At 42.3% G+C, this 25,067-nt stretch overlaps 1 protein-coding gene across 1 annotated transcript; it reads left to right on the top strand.

Annotated features, from left to right (window-relative positions):
* Nucleotides 1-12,241: 12,241 nt before the first annotated feature.
* WDR87 (WD repeat domain 87) lies at nt 12,242-24,075 on the top strand (the record flags this gene model as incomplete). The annotated part of the gene is made up of 6 exons (XM_080645206.1): nt 12,242-12,313; nt 14,165-14,332; nt 14,751-17,620; nt 18,026-18,297; nt 18,605-22,104; nt 22,153-24,075. The coding sequence occupies 6 exons, from the start codon at nt 12,242-12,244 to the stop codon at nt 24,073-24,075; spliced, it is 8,805 nt and encodes a 2,934-aa protein (XP_080501332.1).
* Nucleotides 24,076-25,067: the final 992 nt, after the last annotated feature.

The raw sequence follows: 25,067 nt of genomic DNA, 5'->3' as shown, positions 1-25,067 counted from the left end.
CTTAGCCATACTAGCAGGTGGGTGTTCTACTGACCTTGCCTCAAGAGGTGGAGGATAAACTGGACTGAAACTCGAATAGCTCTCCAAGCCAGTAGTTTGCAGACTTTACTGTGCAATAAAATCAGCTGGAAAACTTGTTAAAACTCAGATTTGTGGGCCCTATCCCTCAGTTTCCAATTCAGTAGATTTGAGATGTGGTCCAATAATTTGCATTTCTAACAAGTTCCCAGGTGATGGTGATGCTGTTGTCCTGGGGAATCATACTTTGGGGAACCACTTCTTCATTTTTAAAATCTTTATTGTTGAGAGTATTACAGATGTCCCTCTTTTCCCCCCCATTACACCCCTCCCTCCACCCAGTTCCCTCCCTACCCCAGCCCCAGATATTCACCACCCTACTATCTATGTCCATAGGTAAGATCTTTGGTTAATCTATTCCCACTGGACCCACCCCTTCCTTCTGAGATTCGTCACTCTGTTCCATGTTTCCATGCCTCTGATTCTTTTATTCAACAGTTTATTTTGTTCATTAGATTTCTTTTTTGTTTATTTAGATTTTTAGATTCAATTGTTGATAGATATGTATTTTGCCATTTTATTGTTCATATTTTTATCCCTTCTTCTCCCACTCCCCCTCCCCTTCCTCTCCCCTCCCCTCCTCCTCCTTCTTCTTCATCTTTGTCGTCTTCATCTTCTTCTTCCTTCTCCTCCTCCTCCTCTTCCTCTTCCTCTTCCTCTTCCTCTTCCTCTTCCTCTTCCTCTTCTTAAAGAATACCCTTCAGCCCAACCAGCATGGCTCTGTGGTTGAGTGTTAGCCTATGAACCAGGAGGTCAGAATTCGATTCCCGGTCTGGGCACCTGCCTGGGTTGCGGGCTCGATCCCCAGTAGGGGGCGTGCAGGAGGCAGCCCATCAGTGGTTCTCTCTCACCATTGATGTTTCTCTCTCTCTCTCCCTCTCCCTTCTGCTCTGAAATCAATATATATATGAATACCCTTCAACATTTCATGTAATACTGGTTTGGCAATGATGAACTCCTCTTTTTCTTGTCTGTGAAGCTCTTTATCTGACCTTCAATTCTAAATGATAGCTTTGCTGGGTAGAGTAATCTTGGCTGTAGGTCCTTGCTATTCATCATGTTGAATATTTCTTGCCACTCCCTTCAGGCCTACAAAGTTTCTGTTGAGAAATCAGCTGACAGTCATATAGGTGTTCCCTGGTAGGTAAACTAACTGCTTTTCTCTTGCTGATTTTAAGATTTTCTCTTTGTCTTTAACCCTTGGCATTTCAATTATGTTGTGTCTTTGGATTCCTCTTCTTTGGGACTCTCTGCACTATCTGGACTTTTAAGTCTATTTCTTTCAGCAGGTAGGGGAAGTTTTCTGTGACTATTTCTTCATATACGTTTTCAACTAGAGCCCCAATGCACAAAATTCGCAGCCGCGGATTCGTCCGGAAGGTCATCTGGAAGGTCATCCAGATGGTCGTTCCGCTGTTTGGGCGTTCGGTCAATTTGCATATTATGCTTTTATTATTATAGATATCTTGCTCTCTATCTTCTCCTTCTGGCACCCCCATAATTCGAATGTTGGTATGCATGAAGTTGTCCCAGAGACTGCTTACAATATCTTCACATTATTAAAAAATAATTCTTTATTGTTGAAAATATTACATATGTCCCTCCTTTTCCCCCCATTAACCCCCTACAGCCCACATGCAACCCCACTCCAGGCCTTTACCACCCTATTATCTGTGTCCATGCATATACTAGTTGTGCCAGTTAATAATGTGGATTTTTTTAATAGATGAAGTTACACATATGTTGATATATATGCGATTTGATATGTATGCTATTTTGTTGTATTGACAGCAAGCTTCAAAACTTCATATGTCAAATTTTCTGAAGATGTTATCATCATAGATATTTTTATGCTTAAAAATGTCAAATTTCATGCCAAAAAAGGAGCATTTGCGGGAAGTTTTAATTCATTACTTTATTTTGAAGAAAAAGTTATCATATACTTCGGGAAGCTCCATGTCAAGATACTTGTGAATGTTGGTTTAAACGCTTTAAAAGTGATGATTTCAATGTGAAAGACATAGAACGTCCAGGTCAACCAAAAAAGTTTGAAGACCAACAATTACAAGCATTATTGGATGAACATGCATGTCAAACTCAAAAACAACTTGCAGAAAGATTAAACATTGCTCAGCAAACAATTTCCAATCGTTTACAAGCAATGGGAAAGGTTTTAAAGAAAGGAAAATGGGTGCCACATCAACTGAACGAAAGACAAATAGAAAACCAAAAAGTCAGCTGTAAAATGTTGCTTCAACAGCGTGAATGAAAGTCTTTTTTGCATCAAATTGTGACTGGCAATGAAAAGTGGATTTATTTTGAGAATCCCCAAAGCACAAAATCATGGGTTGATCCAGGTCAACCATCAACATCGACTGCAAGGCCAAATGGCTTCAGAAAGAAGACAATGCTCTGCATTTGGTGGGATCGGGAAGGTGTGGTGTATTATGAGCTTCTAAAATCAGGTGAAACCGTTAATACTGATTGCTACCAACAACAAATAATCAATTTGAACCACACTTTGATCGTGAAATGACCAGAATGTGCCAGAAGACACGGCCAAGTAATTTTGCTTCATGATGACGCACCATCACACACTTCAAAATCAGTTAAAGACACATTAAAAGATCTTGCCTGGGAAGTATTAACCCACCCGCTGTATTCACCAGACCTTGCTCCTTCAGATTACCACTTGTTCCAATCGATGGCACATGCGCTTTCTGAGCAGCACTTCAAAACATACAAAGAAGTGGAAAATTGGGTCTCTGAATGGTTTGCCTCAAAACAAGAAAAGTTCTATTGTGACGGTATCCACAAATTACCTGAAAGATGGGGGAAATGTGTAGCTAGCGATGGACTTACTTTGAATAAAGTACTTTTGATGTTTCTCTTGAAATTATCGTGTTTTCTTTGATTATAAAATCCACCATTATTAGCCGGTACACCTAGTATGCATACAAGGTTTTTGGTTGGTTACCTCCCTCCCACCCACTATCCCCCACCTTACAAGATTCCATACTCTGTTCCATGCTTCCTTGTCTCTGGATCCATTCCATTCATCAGTTTATTTTGTTACTTAGATTCTACATATGAGTGAGATTATGTGATACTTGTCTTTCTCTGACTGACTTATTTCACTTAGCATGACACTCTCCAGATCCCTCCATGTGGTCTCAAAGGGTAAGAGATTCTTCTTTTTTACTGCCGCATAGTACTCCATATATAAATTTACATCAGGTTTTTTATCCACTCATCCACTGATGGGTACTTGAGCTGTTTCCAGATCTTAGTTATTGTTAATTGTGCTGCTGTGAACATAGAGGTACATACGTTTTTTCTGATTGGTGCTTTGGCTTTCTTAGGATATATACCTAGAAGTGGGATCCCTGAGTAAAATGGAAGTTCCATATTTAATTTTTTGAGAAAACTTCATACTGTTTTCCATAATGGCTGCATCACTATGCATTCCCACCAGCAGTGTACTAGGGTTCCCTTTTCTTCACATTTTAAAAAATATATTTTATTGATTTTTTACAGAGAGGAAGGCAGAGGGATAGAGAGTTAGAAACATCAATCAGCTGCCTCCTGCACACTCCCCACTGGGTATGTGCCCACAACCAAGGTACATGCCCTGGATTGGAATTGAACCTGGGACCCTTCAGTCCGCAGGCTGACGCTCTATCCACTGAGCCAAACCAGCTAGGGCTTTTCTCCACATTTTCGACAGCACTTTTCATTTGTTAATTTGTTAACGGTAGCCATTCTGACAGATATGAGGTGATACCTCATTGTCATTTTAATTTGCATCTTTCTGATGATCAGTGACTTTGAGCATTTTTTCATATGTCTCTTGGCCATTTATATATCCACTTTGGAGAAGTGTCTATTTAGGTCCTTTGCCCGTTTTTTTTTTTTTTTTTTTAATATTTTATTGATTTTTTACAGAGAGGAAGGAAGAGGGATAGATAGTCAGAAACATCGATGAGAGAGAAACATCGATCAGCTGCCTCTTGCACACCTCCTACTGGGGATGTGCCCGCAACCAAGTTACATGCACTTGACCGGAATCTAACCTGGGACCCTTCAGTCTGCAGGCTGACGCTCTATCCACTGAGCCAAACCGGTTTTGGCTGCCCGTTTTTTAATTGGATTGTTTATCTTCCTTTTGTTAAGTTGTATGTGTTAGTTATATATTTTGGATATTAACCTTTTATCAGATGTATCATTGCCAAATATGTTTTCCCATACAGTGGGTACCCTTTTGATTTTGTTGATGGTTTATTTTGCTGTGCAGAAGCTTTTTTTAAAAATAAATCTTTATTGTTCAGATTATTACAGGTGTTTCTCTTTTTTTCCCCCCATAGCTCCCCTCCACCTGATTCCCCACCCCACCCCATGCCCTTACCCCCCGCCACTGTCTTCATCCATAGGTGTAAGATTTTTGTCCAGTCTCTTCCTGCACCCCTCACACCCCCTTCCCCCTGAGAATTGTCAGTCCACTCCCTTTCTATGTCCCTGATTCTATTATATTCACCAGTCCATTCTGTTCTTCAGATTTTTTATTCACTTGATTTTTAGATTCACTTGTTGGTAGGTATGTATTTGATGTCATTTTGTTGTTCATAATTTTTATCTTTACCTTTTTCTTCTTCTTCCTCTTCTTAAAGAATACCCTTCAGCATTTCATGTAATCCTGGTTTGGTGGTGAGGAACTCCTTTAGCTTTTTCTTGTCTGTGAAGCTCTTTATCTGACCTTCAACTCTGAATGATAGCTTTGCTGGGTAATCTTAGTTGTAGGTTCTTGCTGTTCATACTTTGAATATTTCTTGCCACTCCCTTCTGGCCTGCATAGTTTCTGTTGAGAAATCAGCTGACAGTCGTATGGGTACTCCCTTGTAGGTAACTAAACGTTTTTCTCTTGCTGCTTTCAAGACTCTCTCTTTTTCTTTTGCCCTTGGCATTTTAATTATGATGTGTCTTGGTGTGGTCCTCTTTGGATTCCTCTTGTATGGGGTTCTGTGTGCTTCCCGGACTTATAAGTCTATTTCTTTCACCAGATAGGGAAAATTTTCTGTCATTATTTCTTCTAATAGGTTTTCAATATTTTGCTCTCTCCCTTCTTCTGGCACCCCCAAAATTTGGATGTTGGTGCACTTAAAGTTGTCCCAGAGGCTCCTTACACTATCTTCACATTTTTGGATTCTTTTTTCTTTTTGTTTTTCTGGTTGGGTGTTTTTTGTTTCCTCATATTTCAGATCTTTGGTTTGATTCTTGGGGTCTTTTGATCTACAGTTGAATTTCTGTATATTCTTTATTTCAGACAGTGTATGCTTAATTTCTGACTGGTCCTTTTCCATATTTTTGGCATTCTCATTAAGGTCCTTGAAGGTCTCACTAAGCTCCTCGGAGGTCTCATCAAGTTTCTCGACGGTTTTTAGAAGATTCTTGAGTAACCTTATAAATGTGGTTCTGAACTCTATGTCGTCCAGTAGTTTGCTTTCCTCCATTTCTTTCATTCGTGACATGTTTCTTTGTCTCTGCATTTTGCTGCTTCCCTGTGTTGATGGAGTGGCTTTGTGTGGTAGGTGACCTATAGGGGCCAGTAGCTCAGCCTCCCCAATCACCTGAGGTGGACGCTCTTGGTACACCCCTTTGTGGGCTGAGTGCCAAGTCTTGGTGTAGTTAAGCCTTGATTGTTGCTGGCACACTGGGAGGAACTGACCTCCAGGCCAATTGGCTGTGAGGACCTGCTGTGTCTATAATGGAAGAACTGCTGCGCTGGAGACACGCTTATGGTGCAGGACTTGTTTCAGTGGGGCTTTGGTGCTCACTGAGTCTGTCTCTTGAATGTGTCACTTATGGATGTGAGGAGTTGAAATCTGGTGTCTCACACTGACCACTAGGTACACTGGCTTCTGGATCTCCAATGGGGTGCAGGTCAGCTACTGTCTGAGGCCACCCAGCAGGCGCTACAGCGAGAACAACAGTTTTTCTCCTCTTTGCTTGGGGTTTGGAGGTTTTGGAGCTGTCTGACCCGGGCTGCAAGTTTGCTAGGTTAAGCTGCGATAGGGCAGGCCATTCATATGCTAAAGCCGCTGCTTGGAGCTTGGGTGGGTTTGTAGGTTGTGCAGGGTGGGGTCTCAGGGCGTCACTAGGCTAGGGTGTGGCAAACAGCGATGGCTGCCAGTAAGCCGGCTCTGTGTCTCCAACTGCATCCCCGTGTCCCATGCCCAAGTGCAGTAAACAATTATTCCTGCGCACAGCCCTGCAAGCAAGCCACCCTCACTTTCCGACCCGATGGCAGACAGTCCAGCTTCTCCCTGTAGGAGTTTGGGTCTCCCGCATCTCCCCAGAAACTGGAGTTCGGAGTAATCGGGAGCTTGTCTCCCTTCGGGTTGAAAAAAGCAGCACTCCCAGTCCCCTGCCGCCAGCCCGATAGGTGCGCCTGTGTACCTCAGCTTTTCAGCGCTTGTGTACATCTCAATGCTCTTTTCTTCTAGTTTAAGAACTTCCACTCAGCCAGCTTTCCCATGGTTCTGGGTGATAGACTTTTTGTCTTTTAGTTGTAATTTTGAAATTGTTGTGCGAGGCAGCAGTTTAGGTGTTTACCTATGCCGCCATCTTGGATCCTCTCTCTGCAGAAGCTTTTTATTTTGATGTAGTCCCATTTGTTTATTTTCTCCTTCATGTCCTTTGCCTTAGGAGATGTATCTATAAACATATTGCTATGAGAGATGTCTGAGATTTTGCTGCTTATGGTTTCTTCTAGGATTTTTCTGGTTTCCCAACTTATGTTTAAGTCTTTTATCCATTTTGAGTTTATTATTGTGTATGGTATAAGTTGGTGGTCTAGCTTCATTTTTTTTTTTTGTATGTATCAGTCCAATCTTCCCAACACCATTTACTATTGAAGAGACTCTCTTGACTCCATTGTATGCTCTTGACTCCTTTGTCAAGTATTAATTGAGCATAATGGCTTGGGTCGATTTCTGGGTTCTATATTCTGTTCCATTGGTCTAAATGCCCGTTCTTGTGCCAGTACCAGGCTGTTTTGATTATGGTGGCTTTGTAGTATAACTTGAAATCTGGTATTGTGATTCCTCCAACTTTGTTCTTTCTCAAGATTGTTGCAGCTATTTGGGGTCTTCTTTGGTTGCATATAAATTTTTGGAGTATTTGTTCTAGATCTGTGAAATATGCTGTTGGTATTTTAATAGGGATCGCATTGAATCTGTAGATTGCCTTGGGTAGTATGGACATTTTAATGATATTGATTCTACCAATCTATGAACACGGTATATTCTTCCATTTGTTTATATATTCTTCTATTTCTTTTTTCAACGTTGTATAGTGTTCTGAGGACATTTCTTTGCCACCTTTGTAAAGTTTATTCCTAGGTATCTTAATTTTTTTATTGCAATGGTAAAGGGGTTGATTGTTTAGTTTTTCTTTTTGTGAGGTCATTATCGGTGTATAAAAAAGCCATTGATTTTTGGGTGTTGATTTTGTATTCTGCAACTTTGCCAAACTCATTTTTAAATCTAGTATTTTTTCTTTTTTTGGTGGAGTCTTTAGGGTTTTCTATGTATAACATCATGTCTTCTGTGAATAATGAGAGTTTTACTTCCTCCTTTCCAATTTGGACGCTTTTTATTTCTTCTTGTCTGATCGCTGTGGCTAGGAATTCCAGTATTATGTTGAATAAGAGTGGTGAAAGTGGACATCCTTGTCTTGTTTCTGTTCTTAGGGGAAATGGTTTTAGTTTTTGCCCATTGAGTATGATTTTCACTGTAGGTTTGTCATATATGACCTTTATCACGTTGAGATATGCTCCCTGTATTCCCACTTTGCTGAGAGTTTTTACCAAAAATGGGTGTTGGAGCCCTGGCAGGTTTGCCTTGGTGGATGGAGAGTTAGCCTGCAGACTGAAGAGCACATGTCCAGGTTGTGGGCTTGATCCCCAGCAGGGGGCGTGCAGGCGGCAGCCATTCAATGATTCTCTATCATTGGTGTTTCTATCTCTCCATTCCTCTCTCTGAAATATATATTTTAAAATATATTAAAATATATTTAAAAACATATATATTTTAAAAATGGGTGTTGGATTTTGTCGAATGCTTTTTCTGCATCTATTGATATGATCATGTGATTTTTGTCTTTCAGTTTGTTTATTTGATGTATCATGTTTATTGATTTGCAAATATTGTACCAGCCTTGCATACCTGGAGTAAATCCCACTTGGTCGTTATGTATGATCTTTTTAATATATTGCTGGATCTGATTTGCTAATATTTTGTTGAGGATTTTAGCATCTATGTTCATCAAGCATATTGCCTTGTAATTCTCTTTCTTTATAGTGTCTTTATCTGGTTTTGGAATTAGGATATTGCTGGCTTCATAAAAAAGAGCTTGGAAGTGTTCCTTTCTCTTGAATTTTTTTGAATCATTTGAGGAGGATAGGTGATAGTTCTTTGAATGTTTTGTAAAACTTCCCTGTGAAACCATCCAGACCCCAGCTTTTGTTTGCTGGGAGTTTTTTTTATTACTGCTTCAAATTCATCAGTAGTTATCATCCTAGTCAGGATTTCTGATTCTTCCTGATTCAGTTTTGGGAGATTGTATTTTTCTAGGAATTTGTCCATTTCATCCACATTTTCCAGCTTGTTGGCATATAGTTATTCATAGTATTTGCTTCAAATCCTTTGTATTTCTGTGGTGTTAGTGGTTATTTCTCTCCTTCATTTCTGATTTTTTTTTTTATTTGGGTCTTCTCTCTCTGTTTCTTGATGAATCTGGCTAATGGTTCATCAATTTTGTTTATCCTTTGAAAAACCCAGCTCTTGGGTTTTATTGATTTTTTTGCATTGTTTATTTAGTCTCTATGCCATTTATTACTACTCTAATCTTTATTATTTCCTTCCTTATACTTACACTGGGCTTTTCTTATTGTTCTCTTTCTAGTTCTTTAAGATGTAGAATGAAATAGTTTATTGTTTATTTTTCTTGTTTGTTGACATAGGCCTGTAGTTTTATGAACTTCCCTCTGAGGACTGCTTTTGCTGTGTCCTAGAGATTTGGGGTTGTTGTGTGTTCATTTTCATTTGTTTCCAGGAAGTTTTTTATTTTTATCTTGATCTTGTTGGTAACCCATTCATTGTTTAATAACATGCTATTTAGCCTCCATGTGTTTGAATGTTTTTGGGTGTTTTTACTGTAGTTAATTTTTAACTTAATTCCAATGTGATTTGAAAATGATGCTTGATATGATTTCAATCTTTTTGAACTTGTAGAGACTTGTTTTGTGTCTTAACATGTGGTCTATCTTTGTGAATGATCCATGTGCACTTGAGAAGAATGTATGTTCTGCAGCTTTGGGGTGAAGTGTTCTATAAATGTCAATTAAATCCATCTGATTCAGTGTGTCCTTTAGAGTCTCTGTTTCCTTGTTAAGTTTTTGTCTGGAAGATCTATCCAGTGAAATTAGCGGGGTGTTAAATCCCCTATGACTGTATTGCTGTTGATCTCTCCCTTAAAGTCCTCTAGATGTTGTTTTTTATATTTAGGTGTTCTTATATTGGGTGTATATATGTTTACCAGGGTTATATCCTCTTGTCAGATTGATCCCTGTAGTATTATGCAGTGATCTTTGTTGTCTCTTGTGATAGCCTTCATTTTGAATTCTATTTTGTTGGATATGAGTATTGCTACTCCAGCTTTTTTTCTTTTCCATTTGCATGGAATGGATTTGTTTTTCTATCCCTTCACTCTCATCCTGTGTGTGTCTTTTGTGAGGTGGGTCTCTTGTAGACAGCATATAGTTGGGTCATGTTTTTGTATCCATTCAGCTACCCTATGTCTTTTTATGGGAGCATTTAATCCATTTACATTTAAGGTTATTATTGATAGGAACTTATTTATTGCCATTTTAATTCTGTATGCCTAGGTTTCTCTCTCTATTCTTCTCATTACAGAAGTCCCTTTAGCATTTATGGTAATGCCGGATTGGTGGTGATGTACTCTTTTAGCCTTTTTTTGGGGGGGGGGGGGATGGGGGAGTCTGGGAAGTTTGACCAACTATTTTTGAATGATAGCCTTGCTCAATATAGTAATCTTGTGGCCTGTATTGTTTCTGATGAGAAATCAGGTGTCAGCCTTATGAGAACTCCTTTGTACGTAACAGTTTGCTTTTCTCTTGCTGCCTTTAAGATTCTCTCTTTGTCCTTAATTTTTGGCATTTTAATTATGATGTGTCTGTGTGTGGGTCTATTTGGGTTCTTCTTTCATGGAGTTCTTTGTTCTCCTGAACTTGTGTGACTTTTTCCTTTACCAGGTTAGGGAAGTTTCTGCCATTATTTCTTCAAACATGTTCTCTATCCCTTCCTCCCTTTCTGCCTCTTCTGGCACACCTACTCTATGGAAAAGCAGCTGCTAACAGCTTGGGTGGGGCTGCAAATTGGATGGGGCAGGGTCTCAGGGAATCACCAGGGTGGAGTGAACAGTGTGAGCTAGGCTGAGGGAAACTCAGATATGCTGCCAGTCAACTCTGTGACAGCACAGGTCCCCTATGAGGACCCCTATCTGGGAGAAAGCTGCCCCCAAGTTCCTGCCCTGATGTCAGACAATCCAGTTCCTCCCCATATGTCCCTGGGTCCCCCAAAGCCTCCTGGTCCTGGAGCTCAGAGGGATCAAGTCCTAGTAAGTTCATGCACCAGCCCTTTAAAAGGAACACACGGGTCCCAACAGCCTCCAATGTACTCAGCCTCAATCCCCGCTAGTTTTTCCAGCCCAAAGTTAGGGGACTTCTCTGAAACCCAGGGCTGGGGGTCTGGTGTAGGGTTGGGACCTCTTGTTCCTCATGCGTGGCCTCTGCAGAGATGATCTCCCTCCCAATTAAAAAGAAGCACATATGGGTATCAGATCAGCCTGTTTTGCGCCTCCACCCCTCCTACCAGTTTTAAAGTGCTTTCTTCTGTACTTCTGTAGTTGTAGGACTTCCATTCAGCCTGGTACCATCTTGGTTCTGGGGAACCACTTTAAACTGAAGGTTCATGTTTTCTTCATCTGGCAGGCTCAAGGATGGCCTCCATTGCCCTCTTCTGGCCAAACTATAAACTTACTTCAGGTTTCCAGAGCAAGAGGAAAGTACAAATTATGGATTGGAAGGAAATACTTGTCTGAAACCAAACCAGCCTAAAAACAGCAATCATAATTGTTTGTCGTTTTAGAGTATACTTTAAAAAGTATTCACAAGAATTATTTGATCTTTGCAACAATCCTGTGAAATAGGCAACACTGGCATTTTCATTTTACAAATGAGGAAAACAAGCCTATTGTCAGGAGAGTAATGAGAGACTTCCTGGCAAAGGGGGCTTGTTAAAAGTAGGATTTATTCACAATCCATTTGGGAAAAGTACAGGTTAGTTTTCATGAAGGCCAAAGATAAGGGAGTGCAGAATAGGATGATGAACAGATGATTCATATGTAAGGGAGCTACTTGATTCCAACAGCCTGGGAAAAATGGCTGGATCCTTTCTCCAGCTGTGCTATGTGGGCTAACCCTTAGTCCTAGGCACCCAACATCTCAGTTTCCTATTTCAGTAGTCAGACTTGAATGTCCATGGAATCATCTAGGGAGCTTGTTACAGGTGAAGGTCCTTGAATCCCACCTCCAAGGTTCTGTTTCAGTAGGTTCAGAGCAGGACCTGGGGATCTGCACTTTAATACATACCCTCTGCCTTTTGGAACTTTGGGAACTCCTAGTCCATGCAAAATGTTCTCTTAGCACACCACCAGCAGCAAAGAATTATTATTTGCCTGGGATGGTATTCCCTTCTAGCCCCTCTCTGCTTCCCTCACCCATAAATCCCACTGGGTTATGATAATTAAGATTCAGTCCTCAACTCTTTGATGTACTCTCTCCAAACCTCCGTTTTCTTATCTATAAAATAAAATAATACCTACCTTACTGGGCTTGAGTGAGGGTTAAATGAGAAAATATGTCCTATATATAGTTCATGTAAAAAGTGTGCAATAAACATGAGTTCATGGATCTTGCCTTCTGATTCCTAGCTCCTCAAAAAGTATAGTGGCTAAGCTGGCATGTTCTGGATTTCCACAGGTTTTTAAGGAATGGTCTTGAGCAGGACCAGGGATAATCAAGGTGATGTCTGCCCCCAGACTCATTCCCCTGTGGAAGGATTTTAAATACCTCATAAGTGACATACTTAAAAGCAAGGTAATGTATATGTAGGACATAAACGTTATTGGCCTCTGTCTATCTTAATAGTTATGAGCACTTCTGAGAGCATAGATTCGTGGAAGCAGGCAGAGGAGACCATAAAGACAATTGTCACCTTAGGAGGAAGTGGACCATCAATTTCCAAATGAGTCTAGGGACCTTTTGGAAAGACACTTTTTTTAAATCCTCACCTGAGGGGGGGAGGGAGAGAGAGAGAGAGAGACAGAGAGAGAGAGAGAGAGAGAGAGAAGCGATGTGAGAGAGAAACATCAATCAGTTGCCTTGTGTATGCACCCCAACTGGAAATCAAACCTGCAACCTAGTATGTGCTCTGTTGCTGTTAATACTCCCCAAGGGTATTTTTTCATTGACTTTTTAGAAAGAGTGGAAGGGAGGGAGGAAGGGAGAGAGAGAGAAAACTTGATGTGAGAGAGACACATTAATTGGTTGCCTCCTGCACATACACCAAACAGGGCCCGGAATCCAACCCCTCAGTGCATGGGACAACACTTTAACAACTGAGTCACACCAGCCAGGGCTTGCAAGGACATTTTGATAGTGGAAGGTGAACACTTTGGAGGTTTGTCAGAGGAACTAGCCCTCTGGGAAAAGAGATTTTTCTAAAAAAGAAAGGAGCCCTAACTGTTTTGGCTCAGTGGCTGGGGTACCTACTTACGGACTGAAGGGTCTTGGGTTCGATTCTGGTAAAGGGCACATACAATTCAATTCAGTTTAGTTCAGGACATGTGTGGGAGGCAACCAATCGATGTGTCTCTCTCACATCAATGTTTCTCTCTGTCTACCCCCCTCCCTCCCACTCTCTCTAAAAATCAATGGAAAAATTATCCTCAGGTGAGGATTAACAACAAAATAATAATCCTATATAATAAAAGGCTAATATGCAAATTGACCGAATGGTGGAACTACCGGTTGCAAAGATGTGTACTGACCATCAGGGGGCAGACGCTCAATGCAGGAGCTGTCCCCTGGTGGTCAGTGCACTCCCACAGCAGGAGCATCACTCAGCCAGAAGCCCTGAGCTGGGCTCATAGCTGGCAAGCGCAGTGGCAGTGGAGGGAGCCTCTTCCACCTCCACGGCAGTCGGATATCCCCCGAGGGCTCCCGGACTGCGAGAGGGCGCAGGCTGGGCTGAGGGACTCCCCCCCAAGTGCACAAATTTCGTGCACCGGGCCTCTAGTAATAAATAAAAGAGAAAGGAGAAGGTACTAGAGAAAACATTTGCTAAACTCAGTTTTACTAAAGTTGACTCTGTGTATAAGGATCCCAATTTCATGTTGAATAGCACATGCTCTGTCACTGTGGGATAATATATTTTGTATATATCATCATCCTTTGTCAAATTTAAAGGCCAGGTAGGGTGTCCTAGAAATCTTATTTAGTGCACTTCTAAGCCTTAGTAACTTAAAGCTGCACTGCCTTTTGGGACACTGTTACATTGTATGTGGGTATATGGCAGTGCTCTTTCCTAATTAATGTGTTAAATGTGTCTTTCATGGCATATGTACCTTTTAGATAGAAGGGAGAATGTTAGAGGATAAATATAGTTAACTTCATATTGAGAAGAACATCAGTTTCCCCTGTGCTCATACCATAAAATTTGCCCATAGAGGCCCTATAGAGGTTTGGTTCTCTCATGTTGGGGGTTTTATTACATGCTTGTTAAGTGTAGGTGTCCACAAGTGATACGTTGTGCATGTGTGGGTGTAACACAAGTGATCCTTGAGGGTGTGGCATGACTTTTGGAACTGCTTCAATTGTAGCTTGAGTGAGAATATATTTAGTGCATTTGTGTCCTGCTCTCTTACTTTATTCCATGCCTCTCCCCAGCAAAATTTAGATGACCCAAAGAATGACGTAGTTGTGCTGAGTGACCGGTCTGAGATCCTATTCAAAGAGTCTCGCCATCCTCAAAATATGCCACTTATATGCTATTACTTCAGTGATGCCGACTTCTTTGCCTCTCTCTCATGGGTGACAAGCACAAAAGAAATACAGGTAAAACCGCCTACTCTTTCTTCTTTTTAGCCCATCCTACAGGGGCCTTGCCCATATAAGCCCTCACCCAGTGACCTGGAGAGCATGCGAGATTTTGCTCCCAGACATATGTCCTCATAATGGCTTAAATAAACTCTTATTTTTTTAAAAAAAGTGACCTGGATCAGGAATTCTCCCTCATACTTTCTCAAATTACAGTCTTCACATTAAATAGATTTTATGGTTTCCCTAAAGTAGGCCAAGGTCAAGGAAAGAATCCTATGCTTCCTGCTTCTACAACCACCATAACCAGGGGGTAAAATTACTCTAGAATCCTCTAATTCCTCCTTGGTATGAGATTAGGAAAAAACAGCTGAATATTCTGACCTTTCCTTTTCTACTGTAATTTCTAGGCACTTTCCATCTTATTCTCTTTTAGGCTGTAGTATGGATGAAGAGCAAAACCGAGGACATGGTTGAGAAGAGAACATTCTCCATGACTGAACGATTGCCACCCATCCAGTGTATGGTACACACAGGTTCCTTTCATATCCTTGTGGCCTACTGTGGTGACTTGCTTCTGCGGCTCTTTGGGGACCACTTTCGGTCATTCAAACCCCTTGGTATAGTGCCCTGCCGCTTTAACATCAACTGCCTCTGCTATGACCCAGAAATGAAGATGCTTCTGTCAGGTATCCTGGGGGCAGTGGTCACCTGGACCATTGAGCAAAGTGGCAGGGGCCTCCAAATCGCCCACATGGTTTCCATGCCTGGTGATGAACTTGTCCAGGACATCATATTGAATGGCCCCAATGGCTCCCTCCTAGCCCTGTGTGAGACTGTGGTGAGGGTACTTGAGCGCCAGGGCCAGAGTGAGCTAGGAGAAGTGAAGAGGTTCACTTCTACCACTAGTGGCTCATCTATCACCTGCTGCTTCACCTGTTTTGATCAGGGCTTTCTCTATGCTGGAAACAGGAATGGGTACATCCAGGTATGGAACCTCAGTCAGAGCTACTCTTTCCACAGTTTCAAGGCCCATTCCTCATCAGTGATATGTATCTGCAGCCGGCCAGAAGCCCACACCCTGCTAACAGCTGGTAAGGAAGGTTTCATTAAGGAGTGGAACCTTACTTCTGGGAATCTGCTGCGGCAACTAGAACTTGGCGAGGAATTGTATCGACTCCAATTTATTGATAACATTACTTTCTTCTGCCAAACTGCCCATACTTTCTCCTTGCGCCGTCTGCCCTGCTTCTATAGCCTCTTCAATGTTTGTGGCTCTGCTCCAGAGCAGGTTCGTCGGGTCCGCTGTGGTAATAACTGGTTCCGGATCCTATGCACTACTGAGGATGGCTTGTTACGCTTTGTGTCCCCAGTAACAGGGGATCTTCTGGTTCTCACCTGGCCCTTCTCAATCCTGGACCAGGCTGTGGATTGGGCCTATGACCCAGATAAAGAGGAGCTCTTTGTAGCAACAGGGGGCTCAGAGGTGCTGGTCTTTGACACAACCCGCTGCCCTTGCCCAGCCAAGTATCTTTTATGCACCTCACCAAATTCTCAGGACTCAGTACAATGTATGGCTTATGGGCATTTCCACCTGGGTCGGGGTCTAGAAGGACTAATGTTTTCTGGATACCAGAGTGGTATGATAAGAGTTCTTTCCCAGCACAGCTGTGCCCGAATAGAGAAATTCATGCACTTTGGGGCTGTATTGGCCCTCTCTACACTGCCTGGAGGGCTTTTAGGTGGTCGAGAAAACTCTTTGCTTTGTTCTTATGGAATGGATGACTATATACGCCTATCAGAAGCTGTGCTTAATGGGACCAGAGTACATCTGCGTCCTCTAGCTAGCATTCTCAGCAGCTGTCACCTAAAACACCTGATACTCTTGCCAAAGTCTGTGGGTGCCATCACAGAAACTAACTGCCTGCGTCTCTGGAAATTCCATGATTTTCTGCCCTCTGAGACACAGGCAAAGTTTATAGAGACATTGCCTCTGCACCAGTGTGCAATTACGTCCTTTGATGTATGCCTGACCTTGAGTCTTTTTGTCACAGGTAGTATTGATGGCTCTGTCCGAATATGGAACTTTCACGGTAGACTTGTAGCCATGCTGGACTCATCATTGCATTTTGGTCCACTCTGCTTTGCAAATGACCGGGGTGACCTGCTTGTGACTTTCAACCAGAGTCTTTATCTGGTATCCTGTTTAAAACTACTTCCTCCAACCCTGTTGGTTCGCCTTTCCTTTATGAGCATCACAGATGATGTGCTAGAAATCCCTAAGCCTTTCATACCAAGCTTTTTCTTCTCCTTTGAGACCATGTTTGTGCCCAAATATATCTACCTTGGACAAGGGCAACAAGTATTAGTGGGTCTGGAGAAACTTGTCAATAAGCGGGCCATTGCCTTTGACCATACTGTGCCACATGTCATAGAAGAAGATGAGCAAGGAAGCTCCATATTACTGTCTACCCCAAGACCTGGTTCCTTGAATAAGGAGGACACTGCTGTACGCTTGAGGAAACCTTATCCCCATTATGTGGTTCCTCCCCAACTACAGTTGACTGCCTGGGATGGACTCAACCCTTATCAGATACTGAAATGCTACTTTGGTTATGGGCGGAAATGGCCCTTTGCTCCTGATTGCTATATCCCTAACTCAGTGATTCGTGCCCGTCTTTGGCCAGAGGGCAGCCCAATATACCTACAGTGCAACCTGCATTCACCCATTCGGAAGTTGGAATGGGACAAGTCTCAACAATTCTTCTGGCACAGTAAGGTAAGACCTATACATGATATAAAAGAACAACCACAGGAAAAGGAAGATGAAGACTTCATAAAAAGGAGAATGTCCAAGGATATAACTTATAGTGTCCTTACAGACCCAACAAACCGTAGTTGGCTGGGAAAAAAGATGAATGAAGTAGCTATTAACAGCTTGATTGAGACAATCCTCAACATTATGATTTATGCTCCTCCTCCATTGAAGTACCAATACTGTGTTAGTGCACTAGGGCAAATCTTTGCTTCTTACCAAGTGTCTCCACCCCTGCGCTCTGAAACAGCCCATCGTCTGCTGGATGATACAACCAATTCTAATCCACTGATCCGAGAGCTAGCCTGGGAAGGGCTGAATCGTCTAGGAATTATCACTCATCTCTTTGCCATGGCTCTGGCCCAAGGGTTAATGGACAAGGACCAAAGAGTGAGGAATAAGGCACTGAGCCTCATGGCTGACACTGGAATTCACTCTAAGACTTCACTCTTAAACTTGATCCAGAATCGAGATACTTTCCAGGGGATGCAGTAAGTTCTTTGTGCCTTCCTCAATTCTTTACTAGCTTCTAATTTTCTTCTCTCCCTTCCCAGTTTTCCCCTTTCATTCTCTCACTATCTCTTCATCCCTGTTCCTTGGCTTTTCCTGTTCTTTTTCCTTGTTCACAATCTTTCCCCATTCCTAGACTATTTTGACAACCCTCTGACTCTTCAGTCCTTTTTCCATTTCTTCTATTCCTGCAGCCTCCCTACAGATCACTCCATTAATTGCCATTTATCTTCCTAGACATTTCCTTTCTTCTTGACCATCCTTTAACTTTACATACACCGTCTCTGTTGTCCACTTTGCTAAACCCCCTGCTTGTTCCACATTAGTTCTTTTTCATTTTCTCTTGCCCCTAATTCAGCATGCTCCTTCTCTTTTAACTTTCACAGGCAGGAAATGATTGGTGAAGAAAGCCTGGACAATCTGCTGGGGATGCGTGCCACAGATCTCCAAATTCTTCATACTCAAGTGGAGCAGCGATTAAATGAAAACCTGACCTTGTCACATGGAGATGAAAAGCCTTTTTTTTCTTTAGATGTCTCAAGGAGTCCTAAAACAATAACCATTCTCGATGAAACTGATGTAATTCCGGACGAATCTGAAGTTGTCATCAAGCCCAGCAAAGGCCACAGACGGGGCCGGGCAGGGGGAAGAAAGCATAGTATGTATGAGGTGATCCAGTTCATGCCTCAGAGTCCCCAAGAGGCAATGTAGTTTAGGGTTAAAGTGGGTCAAGAGGTATCAGATAGGACTAGAGATAAGTGGAAAGATCTTTTCACAGAGAACCTTCCTAGAAAGAATCCACCCAAACTCGGGAAGACTCCAAGGCCTGGGTGGGAACACTGGCCTCAGCCCCCTCTATTGCTATTTCTTTTATAGAAGTCCTCCTAGCTCATACTAGATATTGGAAAATATTTTATTTAAGCCTCCCATACTTTCTTATCTATATCTCCTGATTTTCTCTGCAGCCCAAAAGAAGTTGAAAGAGATTGGCACAGAGCCAAGTCCCTTAGAAGGTGAAAGTGATCAGAGTAAAGTTGCACCAATTGAGATGGAGGATACAGCCACCTATTCGAGTTCTCCAATTTATAGTTTACTAAAAATTTCTAAAGATGCTGAACAACAGCCTCCAGAGAAAGATGTCTCAAAGGATATTGCAATGACCCTGAGGATGCTAAGGAAAATACAAGACAAAAGAGGCAAGAAAACAGCTCAGAAATACATAAAGAGGCACAAAAAAAAGACAAAACAAGATGAAGTTATATTTGAGGAACCACTGTCTGATGTAAAGGAAGAACCAGTTGTGAAGAAGGTGCAAGACATAGGGCGGGGTGCCTTTGGAGCTCCTGGACACAGGGCTACCCCTGGAGATGGCTCATCCTGGCGAGATGATCTATGTCGTCTTATGACCCTGAGGATATCTGGTTCCCAAACAACAATGTTGGAATCTCTAAACACTGAGTTAGTAACCATGGCTCAGAAGGTGCTGGCAGATAAGCGCCCCAGCTGGGAGCTCTTTGAGAAGATCTGTCCCCTGCTGAAGAAAGAAAGTGAAGTTCTGCTTGAGGACCTTGACTGGGATGTAGCTTGGCCAGAGGAGAAACCAATTTTTATTCATGAAGGAGCAATTAGAGAGGACATGGTGAGCAGAGACACTAAAGAAATACCAGAGGGGCAGGGTCAAGTACAAAAGGAAGCAAGGGATATACAGGAATTACAGGAAATCCAGGTGATTCCCAAAAAGGGGAAGAAAAAGAAAGTTATTTTTTTAGAACCAGGTGACCTAATCAAGGGGAAACTAATACTGAAACAAGAAGATAAGAAATCCTCTAAGAAGCCCTCTGTGCAAAAGAGGAAAGTAGTTCAGAAGGAAATAAAAGTGGATAAAAAAGAGAAGAAAATGACCACAAGAGAGAGGGATGTGAGTCTGGAAGTGGGAGAGAAGGCCAAACTAGAGGAGAAAGTGGTTGAGCAAGAAGTAAGACCAGTTACAGATGAGAAGAAGCTGTCTTTGCAGGATTGGAAAAAATCCTGGGATGAGTGGAAACAGGCTCATGGTGATACAAGGATATCCTGGGATGAATGGAAGAAAGCTTGGGAAAGGGAGACTCTTGAGGAAGAGGAGAAACCACAAGAGGACAAAGAGAAGCTACCTATAGATGAGGAAAACCTGGCTGGGGAAGAGAGGAAGCTGGGATGGGATGAGGGGGCACATGTCTGGGAAACTATGTCAGACAGGTCCAGGGAGCAAAAGTTCAAGGATGAAGAGGAATTGACCCTGGAGATAGAATTGTCTCAGGAGTGGGAAAAAGAAGCAGAAGAAGGAGAAGAAGGAGAAGAAGGGGAAGAAGAAGGAGAAGAAGGAGAAAGAGGAGAAGAAGAAGAGCTGTTGACAGAAGAGCAGAGACAGATCCAGGAAGAATATAAACAGGCCCAGGTTGAGAGGAAACGAACCCGAGCTGAAAGAAAACGAGCCCAAGAAGAGAGGAAGCTGGCACAAGAAGAAGAGAAGCTGGCACAAGAAGAGGGAAAACTAGCTCAGGAAGAGAGGAAACTGGCCAGAGATCACGGGAAACTGATTCAGAGAGACAGGAAAATGGCCCAGGCAGAGAGGAAGTTTGTCCAGAAAGAGGAAAAACTGGCCCAAAGAGCAGTGTGGCTAAGCCAGGGAGCAGAGAAATTGGCCCAGAATAGGACGAAACTGGCCAAAAAATTGGAGAAACTGGCTGGCAAAGAAGAGAAAATAGCAAAGAAAGGAGGGAAGCTAGCTGAGGTTAAAGCAATATTGGTCCCTAAAATGGAGGAAGTGGTACAGAAGGAGCAAGATATGGCATGGCAGGAAAAGGAACTAGCCCAGGAATTGGAGGAGATGACATGGGAAGAGGAGGAACTGGCTTGGAAAGAAGAGCAACTAAATCAGGAAGAGGAGGAATTAGCTAAGGAAGAGGAGAGACTGGCTCAAGAGGAGAAGACACTGGCCTGGAAAGAGGATAAACTGGCTATGGAAGAGAAAAAACTGGTCCAGGAAGAAGAGCTGCTGATCCAGGAAGAGACTAAACTGGCTGAGGAAAAAGAATTTCTGCCTGAGGAAGAAGAAAGGCTTGCCCAGAAAAGGGAGCAGTTGATGGAGAATAAGGAAAAACTGGCCCAGGAAAGGGAAATTTTGATCCAGAACAAAGTGGAACTTGCAAATAAGAAGAAAATACTAGCCCAGAGGAAGAAGACTCTGGATCAGGAGAAGAAGAAGCTGGGTCAGGAGAAGGTAAGATTGATTCATAGGAAAGAGAACTGGCACCAGCTTAAAGAAAACCTTTCCGAGAACAAAAATAAACTACTGCAAGTAAAGGAGAAACTGGACATGTACAAGGAAAAATTGTTTCAGGTAGAGGAGACACTGGTGAAGGAAAAGGAGGAAATTTTCCAGAAGAGGGAGAAACTGGCTGACGTAGAGAAAAAACTGGCCCAAGTAGAGGAAAACCTGGCTGAGAAACAGCATAAGCTAACCCAGGACAAAATGAAATTCACTATGGAGAAGAGGGCAGTACTTCAAAAACTGAACCTGCTCAGTAAAGAAGATGATATTACTAAGAAAGAAAAGACATTGGGCATGGAAATGAAGAAACTGGCCCAGGAGAAGATGAGACTGGCTGAAGAAAAGGAAACTCTCTCAGAGGGAGAGATTCAAGAAACCTCAACACAGAGGAAACTGAATAAGAATGAACTAGAACTACTTAAAAGGAAATTGTCACTAGAGGAGAAGATACTGACATATGAAGATAGGATATTGGCCACAAAACAAAGTAACATTGCCAAAGAAAAATTAGAATTTGCCAGAGGAGAAAGAGTTTATGCCCAGGAAGAAAGGAAGCTAACCAAAGTAATAACGAAGCTGACTAAAGGAAACATTTCCAAGAAACTATCAAAAATGAGCAAAACAATCTTAAATGTATTTCAAAACCTTATCAAAAAAGAAAGGGTACTAACCCAGGAAGAAACACAGATGACACAGATAACAAGGTCATTCTTGGATCAGGAAAGAATTTTGAGCAAAGAACAAAAAGAACTTGATGCCAGAAAGTTGGATATTTCTGAGGAACAATCAGAGATGACCAAAGATGAGGAGAAACTGGCTAGGAAACAGAGAAAACTGGCCAAGGAAATGAGAAGAATGATAAAGAAAGAGCAAAAAATAACTGAGGAGGAAAACAGACTGTCCAGGCAACAGAGACATATCATGAAGGGAGAAGAGGAGTCAGGAACAACAGAAGAAGAAGAAGAAATGACATTTCTTAAACAAAAGCAAAGTAAGAAAAAAGCACTAAAGAGAGTTGAAATGCCACAGGAAAAATTTCCCAGTCAGGGGGATGAGGTAGAAAGTGAAGAGAGCTTTTCTGGAAAAATGGAAAGCCTGTTAGATGAAGTAGAGCGAGAGAGTTTGTCTGAGGAGGAGGAGGAGGAGAAGGAAGAGGATAATGAAAGGGAGAAGGAGAAGGAAGAGGATAATGAAAGGGAGGAGGAAGAAGAAGTGGAAGAGGAGGAGGAAGAAGAGGAGGAGGAGGAAGAAGAAGAGGAGGAGGAAGAAGAAGAGGAGGAGGAAGAAGAAGAGGAGGTGGAGGAAGAGAAGAAGATGGAGGACAAAAAAGAGGTGGAGGAAGAGGAGGAGAAGAAGAAGACAAAGAAAAAGAAGAAGAAGAAGGCAGCAGCAGTGGCAGCAGAGGAGGAGAAGGAAGAAGTGTTTGAGAAGGATGAAAGCATGATTAAGGAAGAGCTAGAAAGTTTGAGTGAGAAAGAAGAGGAAGAGGCGCGAAGTTCATTGGAAGAAGACATAGACAAGGAAAAAGAGATCTTTAAAGAAGAAAAATTATTTAAGTCACAAGAAAAAAGAGAAAAGGATCTAGAAAGAAGAGAAACAGTCCCTTCTATTAGAAAAAGAATCCCTGAGGTCAAAGGCAGGGATATAAACCTGGAAATTCCAAAGATCCCTTCCAAGAAACTGATCTCAATAGCTCTGGGGAGGGAAAAGACTATACCAGTGCCAGAGTCTAAGAAACAAATATCCTGGATAGATAAGGCCGCAGTACTTGAGACACCCAGGATATTCCCAGAGACAAAGTTTATGGATAAGCAATGCGAGCTATTGAAGAAATATCAGCCCATTCCTCTACAAGTTTTGGATACAGTTTTGGAGTCCCGAGAGCCAGATTTCAAGACCCCATATTTATCCCACATATTGAGGAAGAGCAAAAAAGAACAGAAACTCCAAGGCAAACCACTAGGGGATCGGTGGCAGTGGCTTTCGAAGCGTCATCCATCTCTGATGGGACAAACTAAGGTACAATTACCTGTGCCCCAAATCCCAGCTGAGGAAATATTTGCAGATGTAAGCCTCTCAGATATAGAGTGGATCCACCATGTCCTAGAACGGATAGAGGCAGGAAAACAGCTTTCCAGAGATAGTTTCCACAGATTGTGTCAGCTTGTCAAAGACCTTATCTCAAAGGGAACCTTAGAATGGATGCATCTAGCCAAACTTGAAGCTATCATTTACCGTCACAGGCAGGTTCTGGAATCACAAAGCACATGTATCTCAAAACCCAGTAAGAAGATCATGGGTCCTAAATACTTGAAAGTGATCCCTCCTATAAAAAGGAAGGAAAAGGAAAGCCATCTAAAACCGTTGGCTTTTTCCTCATTAGCTAACAAAAGGATTCCAGACCCAAAGGCTATAAATAGGCAACTTCTAGCAGAGCCTTATAGGAGTGCACGGGCAGAGCAGATATTCAGTGCCCTTAAGGAGATGGAGAGGCAACATGTTTATCCTGCTACAAGAGACATTGTCACAGGTGCCCATGCCTCTGTAGAAAAACAAATGCTAGCACTGATGTTTCAAAAGGACTTATGGGCTTTTAAGGATAAAGGCAGGTTTCCCAGATTGCCCAAGATGGAGAAGACAACACAGCCCAGCTCTAAAAAACAGGAAGAAATGCCTCTATGGGAGACATTTGTGGCACTCTACCATGTTTTACGGATGTTGCAGGAGCGATATGCAGAAGACAATGCTGCTTGGACAGAACAGTTCTACCACCTCATGGACCTGTACCAATTTAAGTCGCCCGGAATCCAGAGATTGCTACAAGAGCTGCTATTGAGAGAGGAACCCCAATCCCATAAGATCATCTACAAAGAGGCCCTAAAGGCCATGGAGCTGGTTCCCGGGGAGCGATTGTTCTACCACCTGTTTTGTGGTCGCTCTCACATCCCTAGAGGTCCTCTAGAGTTCCAGGAAGTGGTGTCTCTCTCAGGACAGAACAACGTGCATACCATGATTCCAATGGGCATTGCGCATTATGGCATTTTAGAACTTGCCTGGAAGAGCCTGCCCCAAGCTGATATTCACCTCACCAATGAATTGTCCCACATTGTGGCTCCTACCCCCTAATTTGGGACTGACTGGACATCAGGACTTTTCATTCCCACCTGGAGAAAGGTCTTGCTACCAGATCTAGACCTTTATTCCTAGGACCCATACAGAGGTAGGGCCAGGCCAAAGCCCTTTCCCTACCCAGCTCCAGAAGCCAGCTTCTATATGTGGAATAAAGATCAAGTTCTCATATCCTACAAGCTCTGTGATATGTCCCTTTTCTTCAAATGTTGCTTTTCCAGAAATGTAGCCATGGATACCAGATACTTACATACTCCAAAGAGTCGAGAAAACTTACCAGAAGCCCTGGCCAGTGATCAGTTAGTTGGGCATTGTCCCATTCACTGAAAGGTCAACAGTTTGATTTTTAGTCAGGGCACATGCCCAGATTTCAGGCTCCATCCCCAGAAGGGAGCATGCAGGAGGAAGCCGATCAATTTTTTCTCTTTCCCTCTCCCTTCCTCTCTCTCTAAAATCAATAATAATTTTAAAATATATATATTAAAAAAAAAAACAGAATCAAGTGGTGCTCACCCTCTGGAGGCCTTCAGACAGAAGAGTCTGTCCTTGTCCTCTTCCTTCTTGTCTCCCATCATCCTCACCTAAAGACTATATAGGAAGGAAAGCACCTGGCACAAAAATGAATGTAAATTTTACATTAATATGAGGCATTGATGTAATAGAAAAAATTGATTTTTGAATCAGAAAACCCAGCATTTTCCCCTTAGTTTTGGGGGTTAGACAGTGGAGGCAGGTTCTATTTCCCTGATCATAGCATGCTGATGACTTGAATCCAAAACAGCAGGTGTGTTAGATGTTGAGGAGACCCTCAGAGTAAAGGAAAGAGCTTCAACAAGTTGTAGCTAGTACTTCATTACTGGATGGCACTAAGGAAAAGGCCATTTGAGATTAAAGCAGAAAGAAAAGGAGGGAAGCCTTTTCTTTCCTCCTTTCATTTCCTTTTCCAATACCTGGACATAGGATTTGGGGAAGATGCTAGAATTTGGAAG

This window comes from Plecotus auritus (assembly GCF_963455305.1).
Source record: "Plecotus auritus genome assembly, chromosome: 10".
Classification (NCBI taxonomy): Eukaryota; Metazoa; Chordata; class Mammalia; order Chiroptera; family Vespertilionidae; genus Plecotus; species Plecotus auritus.
This window is presented reverse-complemented; position numbering and strand designations above follow the sequence as displayed.